The 13,769-nt window shown below is 43.2% G+C and overlaps 1 protein-coding gene across 1 annotated transcript in view; it reads right to left on the bottom strand.

Moving 5' to 3' along the window:
- The window catches only part of CRAT (carnitine O-acetyltransferase), a 30,784-nt gene extending 17,737 nt beyond the window's left edge, over window positions 1-13,047 (bottom strand). Inside the window, exons 1-2 of the mRNA XM_081897835.1 lie at window positions 12,802-13,047; window positions 7,108-7,371 (exon numbers count right to left, since the gene is read on the bottom strand). Coding sequence (XP_081753961.1) covers window positions 7,108-7,371; window positions 12,802-12,828 — 291 coding nt within the window. The 5' untranslated portion in view covers window positions 12,829-13,047. The remainder of the gene's footprint in view (window positions 1-7,107; window positions 7,372-12,801) is intronic.
- Window positions 13,048-13,769: the final 722 nt, after the last annotated feature.

Here is a 13,769-nt window from a genome sequence, read left to right on the forward strand (position 1 = left end):
GAAGGTATCATTAGCCCAATGCCATTTGGGAGTAGGGTGTTTTGCTCAACGTGTTATCAATGCATGGGTGGGAATCGTTGCCGGCCAGCCCCACCCTGCCATAGTGTGCCCCAGATGGCCAAAACTCCATGGGTGGGGCTAGCTGGCACCGCTCCACTTCCCTTGATACCCTGTGTGAACAAGACTTTTGGAGAGGGCAAGGATCCTTATAAGCTTGAATATTGGCCACAGGCTAATCTAGCTGCAGGATGGAAAATAGAACAGGCAGGTTTTTCCATACAATATGGGCCTTGGTCCTCAACCCAGAAGCCCAGCATGTTTTGCCTGAACTGGAAATGATAAGAATGTCTTTTCTAAGTATAACACAGTTTTTATGTATTTACTGAGTTTTTCTAGTATATATAGATTGCTACTGGTGGGGGAGGGGTTCATTCCTTTAGAGTTCTACAGTACTTAAAATTTTTTATTAGTGTTCTAAGAGAATTGGCAATGTATTAATTTTTTTTGCCGATTCCTGACATTTTGCTTGTGTTTCACACACATGTAGACACACACAAACACACACATTATGAGAAAAAGAATATGATAGAAGGGTGTACAACTTACAGAAATTTATTAAAACAAGAGGGAGGAGAGTATAAATTAAAACAATTTAAGGAATTATCAAGGAAATTAACAGCATGGTTATAATATCATCATTTGAATGAAGTATTTAAGATAGATAGGGTACGAGGGTTTGGGGAACAAAGATCACATCTGGAGAGAGACCTGTTGGAATGTAAGGTAAAAGTGTTGTCTAAAATGTATAAAATATTATTGGAATGGGAGACAAAGGACAAGGAAGTAAAATCCTCAATGGTGCACTGGGCAAAAGATATCAATCATAATATAGACATGGAAGTGTGGGAACGATTGTGGAATATGGATATAAAATTTACAGCATGTTATGGTATGAGAGAAAATGATATGAAATCTAACCAGTGGTGGAGGAACGGGGGTGCAGCCCGCCACAGGTGTCATCACTGAGGGGTGTGTGTGACAAAATGAGATTATTATTTTTTTTAAAAAATAGGGCTCACAAATCTTTTTAGGAGTGATGTGGTGATTTAGGCGCCTGCAGGTTCCACGCTGCCTAAAACGGCAGCGTGGGACTTGCGTCTGCCTAGAGTGGTACCTCAGGTTAAGAACTTAATACGTTCTGGAGGTCTGTTCTTAACCTGAAACTGTTCTTAACCCGAGGTACCACTTTAGCTAATGGGGCCTCCTGCTGCAGCTGCGCCACCGCTTCTGTTCTGATCCTGAAGCAAACTTCTTAACCTAAGGTACTATTTCTGGGTTAGCAGAGTCTGTAACCTGAAGCGTATGTAACCTGAAGCGTCTATAACCCGAGGTACCATTGTACTGCCTCTCCCTCAGCTGCCCTACAGCTGAGGGGGAAGTGTCGGAGAGGTCCAAAGCGTCGGAGAGACTCACCCAGTCCCATGGGCAGATTGCCCTGCCCCTGGCTTCAGGACACCCCCCACCCCGCACCAGACACCTGAGTGGCTAGCAATGCCGCTGTATCTAACACTGAGTAAACTGACAAAAATGTATAAATCTAAATCAAATAACTGTTGGAAATCTAAAGAGAAAGGTTCTTTTTATCATATGTGGTGGTCTTGTAGTAAGGTTAAAGCTTACTGGGAAATGATATATAATGAATTGAAAATTATGTTTAAAGTAACCTTTGTATAAAAAACCCCCAGAAGCTTTTCTCTTGGGAATTATAGGGACAAAATTACCTAAACTGAATAGAAATTTAATTATGTATGCGACTACAGCAGCAAGAATGCTACTTGCCCCCAAATGGAAAGAAGCAGAAGTCCCAGCAAAGGAAGAATGGATACAAAAACTTATGGAATATGCAAAAATGGTGAAACTTAAGAAATCAAGATAACAAACATTTTATAAAAGAATGGAAATGGTTTATTGAATATTTACAGATAAATTGGCAGGATTATTATAAACATTGGCAGGATTACTGTAATAACCTGCAGTTTCATACGAGTATATATTTAAAGTAGATAATTAAATGAGCAAATTAAATGAGTTTGGATATGCAGAAGATATTAAAAAGTAAATTTAAGGAACTGCAGAAAGAGGGGGAAGTCAAACCATGAAATGTTAAAATGATTGTTCTATGAGTTTGGATATGCAGAAGATATTAAAAAGTAAATTTAAGGAACTGCAGAAAGAGGGGGAAGTCAAACCATGAAATGTTAAAATGATTGTAAAACTAATGAAATGTATAATGGTAAATTTGAAAAGTATTTAAAAAGAGAGGCTGGGTGGAGAGGAAGAACAGGGGATGATGGCTTGTTAGGGCCTAGAAGATGAAGATGTGAAGACTTGGTTAGGGGGGGGGAGAACACAGAAAAATTGCAGGGTGGAGAAAATACTGTCCCTTTCTGCCTATTTTGCCTCTCCCCTTGAAAAATGGTTTCTAGTTTTTGCTTCCAAAGACCAGGGGGGTGGGGGAATCCAAAAAAATGTGTGTATGGAGGGGGGAGGTGATTCCCCCACCCAATTTTCCAGTTTTTTCCTGGGCTTTCACATCTCTACCAGCAGAGCCAGGGGGGGTGCTCATTAGGTTCTAATGCAATTTGCACAACTTCATTTCAAACTGGACAAGGGTGCTGTATACCTTAACAACTCTAGCCATGGTCGGTCCCCCACCCCATTTCCCCCTCCTTGTAAGAACATAAGATAATGGATCAGGCCAGTGGCCCATCTAGTCCAGCATCCTGTTCTCTCAGTGGTGAAAAAGACGCCCCAAAGGTAAGTCCATAAGCAAGACTTGAATACAAGAGCAACACTCTCCCCACTTGTGATTCCTAACGACTTGCACTCAGAAGCATTGCTGCCTCTTTGGAGGCAGAGCATACTTGGCATACAAATAAAATGATTGAATGTTTGATTGATTGATCATGGCTGGCAGCAATTGATAGCCTTATCCTACATGAATTAGTCCAATCCTCTTTTAAAGCCATCCAAGTTGGTAGCTTACATTGGCTCTCAGTACATTTGTTGTTGTTTAGTCGTTTAGTCGTGTCCGACTCTTCGTGACCCCATGGACCAGAGAACGCCAGGCGCCTCTGTCCTCTACTGCCTCCCGCAGTTTGGTCAAACTCATGCTGGTAGCCTCGAAAACACTATCCAACCATCTCGTTCTCTGTCGCCCCCTTCTCCTTGTGCCCTCCATCTTTCCCAACATCAGGGTCTTCTCCAGGGAGTCTTCTCTTCTCATGAGGTGGCCAAAGTACTGGAGCCTCAGCTTCACAATCTGTCCTTCCAGTGAGCACTCAGGGTTGATTTCCTTCAGTATGGAGAGGTTTGATCTTCTTGCAGTCCATGGGACTCTCAAGAGTCTCCTCCAGCACCATAATTCAAAAGCATCAATTCTTCGGCGATCAGCCTTCTTTATGGTCCAGCTCTCACTTCCATACATCACTACTGGGAAAACCATAGCTTTAACTATACGAACCTTTGTTGGCAAGGTGATGTCTCTACTTCTCAAGATGCTGTCTAGGCCTGTCATTGCCCTTCTCCCAAGAAGCAGGCGTCTTTTAATTTCGTGGCTGCTGTCACCATCTGCAGTGATCATTGAGCCCAAGAAAGTAAAATCTCTCACTACCTCCATTTCTTCCCCTTCTATTTGCCAGGAGGTGATGGGACCAGTGGCCATGATCTTCGTTTTTTTGATGTTGAGCTTCAGACCATATTTTGCGCTCTCCTCTTTCACCCTCATTAAAAGGTTCTTCAATTCCTCCTCACTTTCTGCCATCAAGGTTGTGTCATCTGCATATCTGAGGTTGTTGATATTTCTTCCGGCAATCTTAATTCCGGCTAGGGATTCATCCAGCCCAGCCTTTCGCATGATGAATTCTGCATATAAGTTAAATAAGCAGGGAGACAAAATACAGCCTTGTCGTACTCCTTTCCCAATTTTGAACCAATCAGTTGTTCCATATCCAGTTCTAACTGTAGCTTCTTGTCCCACATAGAGATTTCTCAGGAGACAGATGAGGTGATCTGGCACTCCCATTTCTTTAAGAACTTGCCATAGTTTGCCGTGGTCGACACAGTCAAAGGCTTTTGCATAGTCAATGAAGCAGAAGTAGATGTCTTTCTGGAACTCTCTAGCTTTCTCCATAATCCAGCGCATGTTTGCAATTTGGTCTCTGGTTCCTCTGCCTCTTCTAAATCCAGCTTGCACTTCTGGGAGTTCTCGGTCCACATACTGCTTGAGCCTTCCTTGTAGAATTTTAAGCATAACCTTGCCAGCGTGTGAAATGAGTGCAATTGTGCGGTAGTTGGAGCATTCTTTGGCACTGCCCTTCTTTGGGATTGGGATGTAGACTGATCTTCTCCAATCTTCTGGCCACTGCTGAGTTTTCCAAACTTGCTGGCATATTGAGTGTAGCACCTTAACAGCATCATCTTTTAAAATTTTAAATAGTTCAGCTGGAATACCGTCACTTCCACTGGCCTTGTTATTTGCAGTGCTTTCTAAGGCCCATTTGACTTCACTCTCCAGGATGTCTGGCTCAAGGTCAGCAACCACACTACCTGGGGTATACGGGACATCCATTTCTTTCTGGTATAATTCCTCTGTGTATTCTTGCCACCTCTTCTTGATGTCTTCTGCTTCTGTTAGGTCCTTTCCACTTTTGTCCTTTATTATGGAAATCTTTGTACGAAATGTTCCTTTCATATCTCCAATTTTCTTGAACAGATCTCTGGTTCTTCCCATTCTATTGCTTTCCTCTATTTCTTTGCATTGCTCGTTTAAGAAGGTCTTCTTGTCTCTCCTTGCTATTCTTTGGAAATCTGCATTCAATTTCCTGTATCTTTCACCATCTCCCTCGCATTTTGCTTGCCTTCTCTCCCCCGCTATTTGTAAGGCCTCATTGGACAGCCACTTTGCTTTCTTGCATTTCCTTTTCATTGGGATGGTTTTCGTTGCTGCCTCCTGTATAATGTTACGAGCCTCCATCCATAGTTCTTCAGGCACTCTGTCCACCAAATCTAAATCCTTAAACCTGTTCCTCACTTCCACTGTGTATTCATAAGGGATTTGACTTAGATTGTATCTTACCGGCCCAGTGGTTTTTCCTACTTTCTTCAGTTTAAGCTTGAATTTTGCTATAAGAAGCTGATGATCTGAGCCACAGTCAGCTCCAGGTCTTGTTTTTGCTGACTGTATAGAGCTTCTCCATCTTTGGCTGCAGAGAATATAATCAATCTGATTTCGATGCTGCCCATCTGGTGATGTCCATGTGTAGAGTCGTCTCTTGTGTTGTTGGAAAAGCGTGTTTGTGATGACCAGCTTGTTCTCTTGACAGAACTCTATTAGCCTTTGCCCTGCTTCATTTTGATCTCCAAGCCCAAACTTGCCAGTTGTTCCTTTTATCTCTTGACTCCCTACTTTAGCATTCCAATCCCCTATGATGAGAAGAACATCCTTCTTTGGTGTCACTTCTATAAGGTGTTGTAAGTCTTCATAGAATTGGTCGATTTCAGTTTCTTCAGCACCAGTAGTTGGTGCATAAACTTGGATTACTGTGATGTTAAAAGGTCTGCCTTGGATTCGTATCGAGATCATTCTATCATTTTTGAGATTGCATCCCAGTACAGCCTTCGCCACTCTTTTGTTGACTATGAGGGCCACTCCATTTCTTTTACGGGTTTCTTGCCCACAGTAGTAGATATGATGGTCATCCGAACTGAATTCACCCATTCCCGTCCATTTTAGTTCACTGATGCCCAGGATGTCAATATTTATTCTTGCCATCTCATTTTTGACCACCTCCAACTTACCCAGGTTCATGGTTCTTACATTCCAGGTTCCTATGCAATATTTTTCTTTACAGCATTGGACTTTCCTTTCGCTTCCAGGCATATCCGCAACTGAGCGTCCTTTCGGCTTTGGCCCAGCCGCTTCATCAGCTCTGGATCTACTTGTACTTGCCCTCCGCTCTTCCCCAGTAGCATGTTGGACGCCTTCCGACCTGAGGGGCTCATCTTCCAGCGTCATAACTTTTATATGCCTGTTGTCTTTGTCCATGGAGTTTTCTTGGCAGGGATACTGGAGTGGCTTGCCGGTTCCTCCTCCAGGTGGATCACGTTTGGTCAAAACTCTCCACTATGACCTGTTCATCTTGGGTGCCCTGCTTGGCATAGTTCATAGCTTCTCTGAGTTCTTCAAGCCCCTTCGCCACGGCAAGGCAGTGATCCATGAAGGGGTCTCAGTACATAGAAAGACCTAATTGGCGCCCAGTATGTTTCCGAGCACAATTCAAAGTGTTGGTACTGACCTATAATGCCCTAAACGGCCTCGGCTCAGAATACCTGAAGGAGTGTCTCCACCCCCATCGTTCTGCTAGGACACTGAGGTCCAGCACCGAGGGCCTTCTGGTGGTTCCCTCATTGCGAGAAGTGAGGTTACAGGGAACCAGACAGAGGGCCCTCTCAGTAGTGGCACCCGCCTTGTGGAACGCCCTCCCACAAGATGTCAAGGAAATAAACAACTGACTTTTAGAAGACATCTGAAGGCAGCCTTGTTTAGGGAAGTTTTTAATGTTTGATGTTTTATTGTGTTTTTAATGTACTGTTGGAAGTCGCCCAGAGTATAATTTGTTGTTGTTGTTGTTGTTGTTGTTGTTGCTGCCATCACTGCCTCTTTTGGGAGTTCTAAAGTTTAACCTTGCACTGTGTGAATAAGAATATTCTCTTCTCTCTGTCCTGCATACTTCCATCATTAAACTTCACTGGATGTCACGACTTATAGTATTATGAAAACTTGTCTCTACCTACCTACTTTTTCTGGCTAATTAAACAATCAATGGCCATTTAAACTGTGTGTTTTTGCTTATTATGTTATGCATTTTTCTGTTTTTATATTGTAAACTGCCCTTGATCCTTGGATCAAGGGCGGTCTAGAAATTTTTAGTAATTTCAATAATAAAAACAACAACTGCCTTCCCCAGATGAAAAAGGGACCACATGACAGCTTTAACACCTTCACACCTGCTACAGCAGTCCTGACCTCCCCCAGCTGTGACCTACCCAGTTCTCATGTTTCCGGGCTCTTCTCTCCAGTCCTTTCTGTAGCCTCTCCCCAACACCGCCCTGTTTCAGAAAATCCTGTACCAGCTCCCTGGTGTGGCTGAGTTCCTCCTCACTGATGATGGGCTGGAGCGCAGCCAAGTAGCGGTCCAACGTCTGCTGGAGAGGTGGGATGGGGAGGCGAGGCAAGCTCTCCTGGTGGGCGAGGTACCGGCCCGGAAGTTTCCTCAGTGCCACCGGCCTCAGCAAACCTGATGGCTTTGCCTGAAAATCCGCATAAAAAAAAACATATGGTCACTTTATAGCAGAAGAGGAAGCACCTCCCTCCCTCTCCAAATGCACCCATTTCACAGGCCTCACTGAGGTGGTCCACCTTTTTACTTCAAGACAGGGCTCACTAAAGAGTGGTTCACCATACTCTGTCCCTAAATAATGGGATGTGGGAATGGTTTATTACCCTCTCAGTAAATATTGCCTGACTAAACAGAGACATGATGCAACATAATCCTTTGGCCATGAGGCATTTTCACTGGATAATTTGCCATCAGAGACCAGAGGCAGATCTTTCTGTATATGTGCAAGGAAACTGAGCAAGATCATTGCATTGAAGCCAAAGGGTGCATTCCAGTGCATGCTTATTTGGAAGCTAGTTCAACAGAATAAGCTGGGACTTGCTTCACAGTTAAGGATCAGGGAGGTTAGTTACTGGGCAAAACAGGGTTTCAGACTCTGGGAAACCTGCACTAATGCATAGCATGTGTAAGGACACCAGAAGAACCCCACAGCTGAATCAGGCCTCCAAAGCCCAAATAGTCTGGCCTGCTATTCTCATATTGCCCAACCAGAAGCAGGACCTAAAGACAACAGCAACTCTCTCCCCAACTGGGATTCCCAGCAAATGGTATTCAGAGGCATATGGTCTCCCACAGTGGAGACAGGACATCTTGCCCTTAGTAATGCCAGTCCTCAGTTTTCTTCCACATTCCTCTTTTATACAGTAGTGTTTAACTCTGGGCCTGAAAGGAGGTCATGTATCACTTTTAAGAGATTAGAAGCGTAGACCATTGTGACTACCAGCATGTTTCAGTGGTGCTTTACAAACAATTTAACCTATCTTTATTTATAAAAAATACATAAATAGCACAATTTCATTAGAACAAAAATCAAAGCAGTACGCAACAGATATATGCACAATAATTTTTTTAAAAATCATAGATCACCAGTTAACTGTAACAGACTTGTCACTTTCTCTCTCTCTAATTTAATTTTCTGTTTTACAATTTAAAATATTCATTTAAGCATCCTTAACTGTTATGTACTAAGCTTGGATCCTAGAACAATAGGCAAGTAGGATCCTAGAATGCAACAACTGATTGGCTTACAAGAAAAGACCAATCAGGCTCCAGGAGGGAAGCAGAATCAGCCAATCAGAATCGACTCATTGTGTAAATAATGTATATAAAAGCCTGAGGTTTGGGGGGCAATTCAATGACTGTTTTACAAGCTGCAATAAAGAGCATGAGATTACTACAGGACTCAGAGTATATTTCAGTAACATATCAATGACTTCCCTTCTTCTCTTTCCATGGTTCATTTTGCATATCATAAATCTCTGCATATTTTACAAAAACTAAACCATTCAGTATTCCATTATTGCATCCATCAGAACTTATTTACACTGTTGAATTTATCTTAATGCTGCCAACGTTTTCAGGTGTACACTCCACCCCCCATATATTCAATAAACCTTTTCCAATCTTCTCTAAATGTATGTTCTTGTTCTCTTATTCTGTACGTTAAGTCTCCAAGATGCACATATTCTATTAGCTTAAGTTGCCATTCTTTAGTTGGGACCTTACTCGTTTGCCATCTTTGGGCTAACAAAACATGGGCCACAGCAGTAGCATACATAAATAACCTTTTTTGACACCTGGGAATTTCAGTCTGAATAATCCCCAACAAAAAAGTACTCTGGGGTTGTTGTTTTTTTAAAAGGACTTTAAAACCTGTTTTTTCAATTCATTATGGATTATTTCCCAAGACTTTTTTTTACCCTTTTACAAGTCCACCACATATGAAGGAAGGTTCCCTCAACCTCTTTCCATCTCCAGCATTTTTCAGTCTTATTCAGTCTTATACATCTTAGCAAGCCTAAAGGTAAAGGTAAAGGTACCCCTGCCCGTGCGGGCCAGTCTTGACAGACTCTGGGGTTGTGCGCCCATCTCACTTAAGAGGCCAGGGGCCGGCGCTGTCCGGAGACACATCCGGGTCACGTGGCCAGCGTGACATCGCTGCTCTGGTGAGCCAGAGCCGCACACGGAAACGCCGTTTACCTTCCCGCTGGTAAGCGGTCCCTATTTATCTACTTGCACCCGGAGGTGCTTTCGAACTGCTAGGTTGGCAGGCGCTGGGACCGAGCAGCAGGAGCGCACCCCGCCGCAGGGATTCGAACCGCCGACCTTTCGATCGACAAGTCCTAGGCACTGAGGCTTTAACCCACAGCGCCACCTGCGTCCCTTAGCAAGCCTAGGTAAAGGTAAAGGTAAAGGTACCCCTGCCCGTACGGGCCAGTCTTGACGGACTCTGGGGTTGTGCGCCCATCTCACTTAAGAGGCCAGGGGCCAGCGCTGTCCGGAGACACTTCCGGGTCACGTGGCCAGCGTGACATCGCTGCTCTGGTGAGCCAGAGCCGCACACGGAAACGCCGTTTACCTTCCCACTGGTAAGCGGTCCCTATTTATCTACTTGCACCCGGAGGTGCTTTCGAACTGCTAGGTTGGCAGGCGCTGGGACCGAGCAGCGGGAGCGCACCCCGCCGCAGGGATTCGAACCGCCGACCTTTCGATCGGCAAGTCCTAGGCGCTGAGGCTTTAACCCACAGCGCCACCTGCGTCCCTATGTTAGCAAGCCTACTTGGAGTTAAATACCATCTGTAAATCATTTTCAAGTAATTCTCCTTCAAAGAATAACATTCTGTAAACTTCAAATCACTTTTTTCTAAGTTTTTCCCAGAGGTTAAAATCTGTATTATTCCCTATATCTATTGCCCAGTGTGTCATAGAGGCTTTGACAAGCTCGTCTTTTGTTTCGCAATCTAATAACAGATTATACGTTTCAAGCAAAAGTTTTTCTTTGTTTTGTAGAAGTTCTTTCTTTTTCAAATTGTGAGCTTTGGTCTGAAAAACCATTTTCCTGTCTATTTTAAACATTTCACATAACTGATGATATTGTAACTAATCTGTAACATGGCTCCTTACATTTTCCATTGATTTCAGTTTAGCTTCCCTCTCTGTAAAGTGCAGCAATTCCCTGTAAGTTTCCCACTCTCTAGCCATATTAACTCTCTTAATTGTAACAGCCTCGATAGGAGATAGCCATAAATGTGTTTTCCTTTCCTGCAGATTTTTATATTTCTCCCAAACTCTATACAGATTCCTCCTAAGAATATGATTCATAAAACTTTTATAAATTTTCACCTTCCCATACCAAAGACATGCATGCCAGCCAAATTTTAAATCATAACCTTCCAAGTCCAGGATGTCTGCATTATCCAATGTAATCCATTATTTTAACCAACACAAACAGGCTGACTCATAATATATTAGCAGGTCTGGCAGGGCAACGCCTCCTCTTTCACAATTTTATGTTTAAGTCCTGGATTTCCCCACTTCCAGATGAATTTAGAAATATCCTTCTTCCATGCTTTGAAGCAGCCTGAATTATTTACAATTGGAATTGATTAGAATAAAAACAGCATCCTGGACCACAAATTCATTTTGATAGCCGAGATTCTGCCAAGCAAGGAGAGCTGCATTCTCACTTTTCTTTACGTTACGTCTGACAATATAGAAAAGTCTTCAACAAACATTTTAAAAATCGATGCCAATGACACCTGCTGCATTCATTTCCTTCTAGTCAACTCAGATTTTCTATGAAGCTAAGGTTACTTTGGAGAGACTTTAGCACATTTTTCTAATAAAAAAAAAATTTTTTTTAAACATTTACTATTTTAAAATTATTTTAAAAGATTTTTTTACACCTTGCCCCATCCTCTGCAATTACAAGGGTGATGTTCTTGTTTAAAAACGTATTATTAAATTTGCACCCCATCTTTCCTCCAAGGAACTCAAGCTACTATATACGGTTCCCCCCTCCCCCATCTACGCTTTATATTCACAACAGCTCTGTGAGGTAGGCTACTCTGAGAGGGTGTCAAACCCAGTGAGCTTCACGGCCAAGTAATAAATCTAAACCCTGATCTCCTAGGTCCTAATCTGACACCCTAACCACTGCAGCAAGAGGGACGCGGGTAGCACTGTGGCTTGCCTAGGGCTTGCCGATCAGAAGGTCGGTGGTTCGAATCCCCACAACGGAGTGAGATCCATCCCGTTGCTTGGTCCCTGCTCCTGCCAACCTAGCAGTTCAAAAACACGCCAAAGTGCAAGTAGATAAATAGGTACCACTCTGGCGGGAAGATAAACAGTGTTTCCGTGCGCTGCTCTGGTTCGCCAGAAGCGGCTTAGTCATGCTGGCCACATGACCTGGAAGCTGTACGCCAGCTCCCTCAGCCAATAAAGTGAGATGAGTGCCTCAACTCCAGGGTTGTCCGCAAGTGGACCTAATGGTCAGGGGTCCCTTTACCTTTACCTAACCACTGCAGCACACTGGCTTTGCATGATAATACAGGCCTACTTTACAAGATTTATTTATTTACAAAAAAGATAAAACAATCACAAAGAAAAATGAACAATTCTATAATTTAAGACTTTCAAGAAGTTAACAATGGACTGAAAATGGATTAAAACACATCAACTTTCTAAATAATTTGGTAGGTCTCACCTATATGTTTTTAGCAGGTGCTGAAAAGAGGACAGTGAAGGTGCCTGCCTGATATCAATTGGCAGGGAGTTCCAAAGTACAGGCACTGCCACACTAAAAGATTGAGCTCTTACAAATGTCATGAGCATTATCACAAACATGTGTGCGACGTCCTTCAAATATTAAAAATGGACTATATAAGCATTTTATTATTAATAGCAACAACATTATATATATGTGTGTGTCGTATATGCCAGTGTGGTGTTGTGGATAGAGTATCAGGACTTGGGAGACCAGGGTTTGAATCCCCACTCGACCATGAAACCCACTGGGTGACCTTGGGCCAGCCACTCACTCTCAGCCTAATCTGCCTCACAGGGTTGTAGTGGGGTTTAAATGAGGACTAGAAACCAGAGACCAGGGTTCAAATCCCCCCACTCAGAGAACCGAAAACGAGCCTCTTTGTTTTCTCCCATTCTTTGGCTAAGAATCCTCCTGTACTTTTTAAATTAGAGAAAAAAGATTCTCCTGTTTGCATAACTTCGCCCCCCTCCTCACATGAACTGCCAAAGAAAACCACACATATCTTGGAGACCAAGAGTGCTCTGCCAAATAAACACACCCACTAGAGAGGGAGAAATCAGGAATGTTCCTTCTCCAGAAAACAAGCAACAAGAGTTACAGGACACGAGTTAATTCTTCCTTTCCTCCTTCCAACAGCCCTGCCCCTGGATCTTCCCCGAAGTCAGACCCCCTAATCCACCTACCCCTGCACCCCACCCCCGCCAAAACCCCCTCTTCTTCCAGCCACAGAATCTGAGCCCTTTCCTCGCAGCTGTACCCCCAGATTCAAAGACAGCAGAGAAAGTCACTTACCATGTTCCTCGCTAGGAAGGCAAGCATTGCACTGTACAAGTTTGCACCACCCCCTTTTTTCTGCTTAAGAGTCGAAGCTCTGCCTCGAGGCCAAAGTCCTGAGCTATTGGCCTTGGAGAGAGCAGAGGGCAGGGAGCTGCAGAGTGCAACTTCAGTAGCCCAGCAAGAGGCACCCACCACCGCAGCTGCAACAAGAATTTGCAGCTGCTGTGGGGAGGAGCTAGCAAGCAGCCATCTTTGGAAAGGGCAGCAGCCCCCCTAAACAGAAAGGGGTAAGGAAGCAGGAGAGGCTCCGCCATCTTCAGGTTGGGCACACTCCCCCCGCCTCCCATATTTTGGGAAACCGCTGCGTAGTGTTACATGCAAGGGAAGTTTACTATTGGTTGCATGCTGCATACTTTCCTGGAAGTAAGCCCTAATAAATACAGCTAGACTTAGATCTGAGATGCACACACGTTTGGGTGTATCCAGCTGAGTTGCAGTCAGTTATTTCCATTATTTTCAGTGGGTATACACTGGAGTAGGATTTAACATCAGATGCAACACTAAATAGTGCCCCCTGTAAATTGCATAGATATTATGATGGTTTTAATTTAATCATAAATGAAAAATAATGTCTGCAGCTAAGTTCTACTCAAGAGTTGACCCAATTTAGGGGTGCATTCTACAGATATTTGATGTTATGCATGCTATATTTATTATTATTATTATTATTATTACTACTACTACTACTACTACAGTATTATTATTATTTTCAAATAGGTTTTTATTGCAATGCCCCCCCCAAAGCAAACAAGCAGTACTAAACAGGAAGAACCCTACAAACGTTATAAATGTGGTGCTTTATTTATTATTATATTCCTTTGTTGCAAACCACGCTGGGGCCTTTTGAGAAATATACATTTCTAAAAAAGAGAGAAAAGAAGACGATGACAAATATACATTTCTTAAATAAATAAATAAAAATA

This window comes from Podarcis melisellensis (genome assembly GCF_964234715.1).
Source record: "Podarcis melisellensis genome assembly, chromosome: Z".
Lineage (NCBI taxonomy): Eukaryota > Metazoa > Chordata > Lepidosauria > Squamata > Lacertidae > Podarcis > Podarcis melisellensis.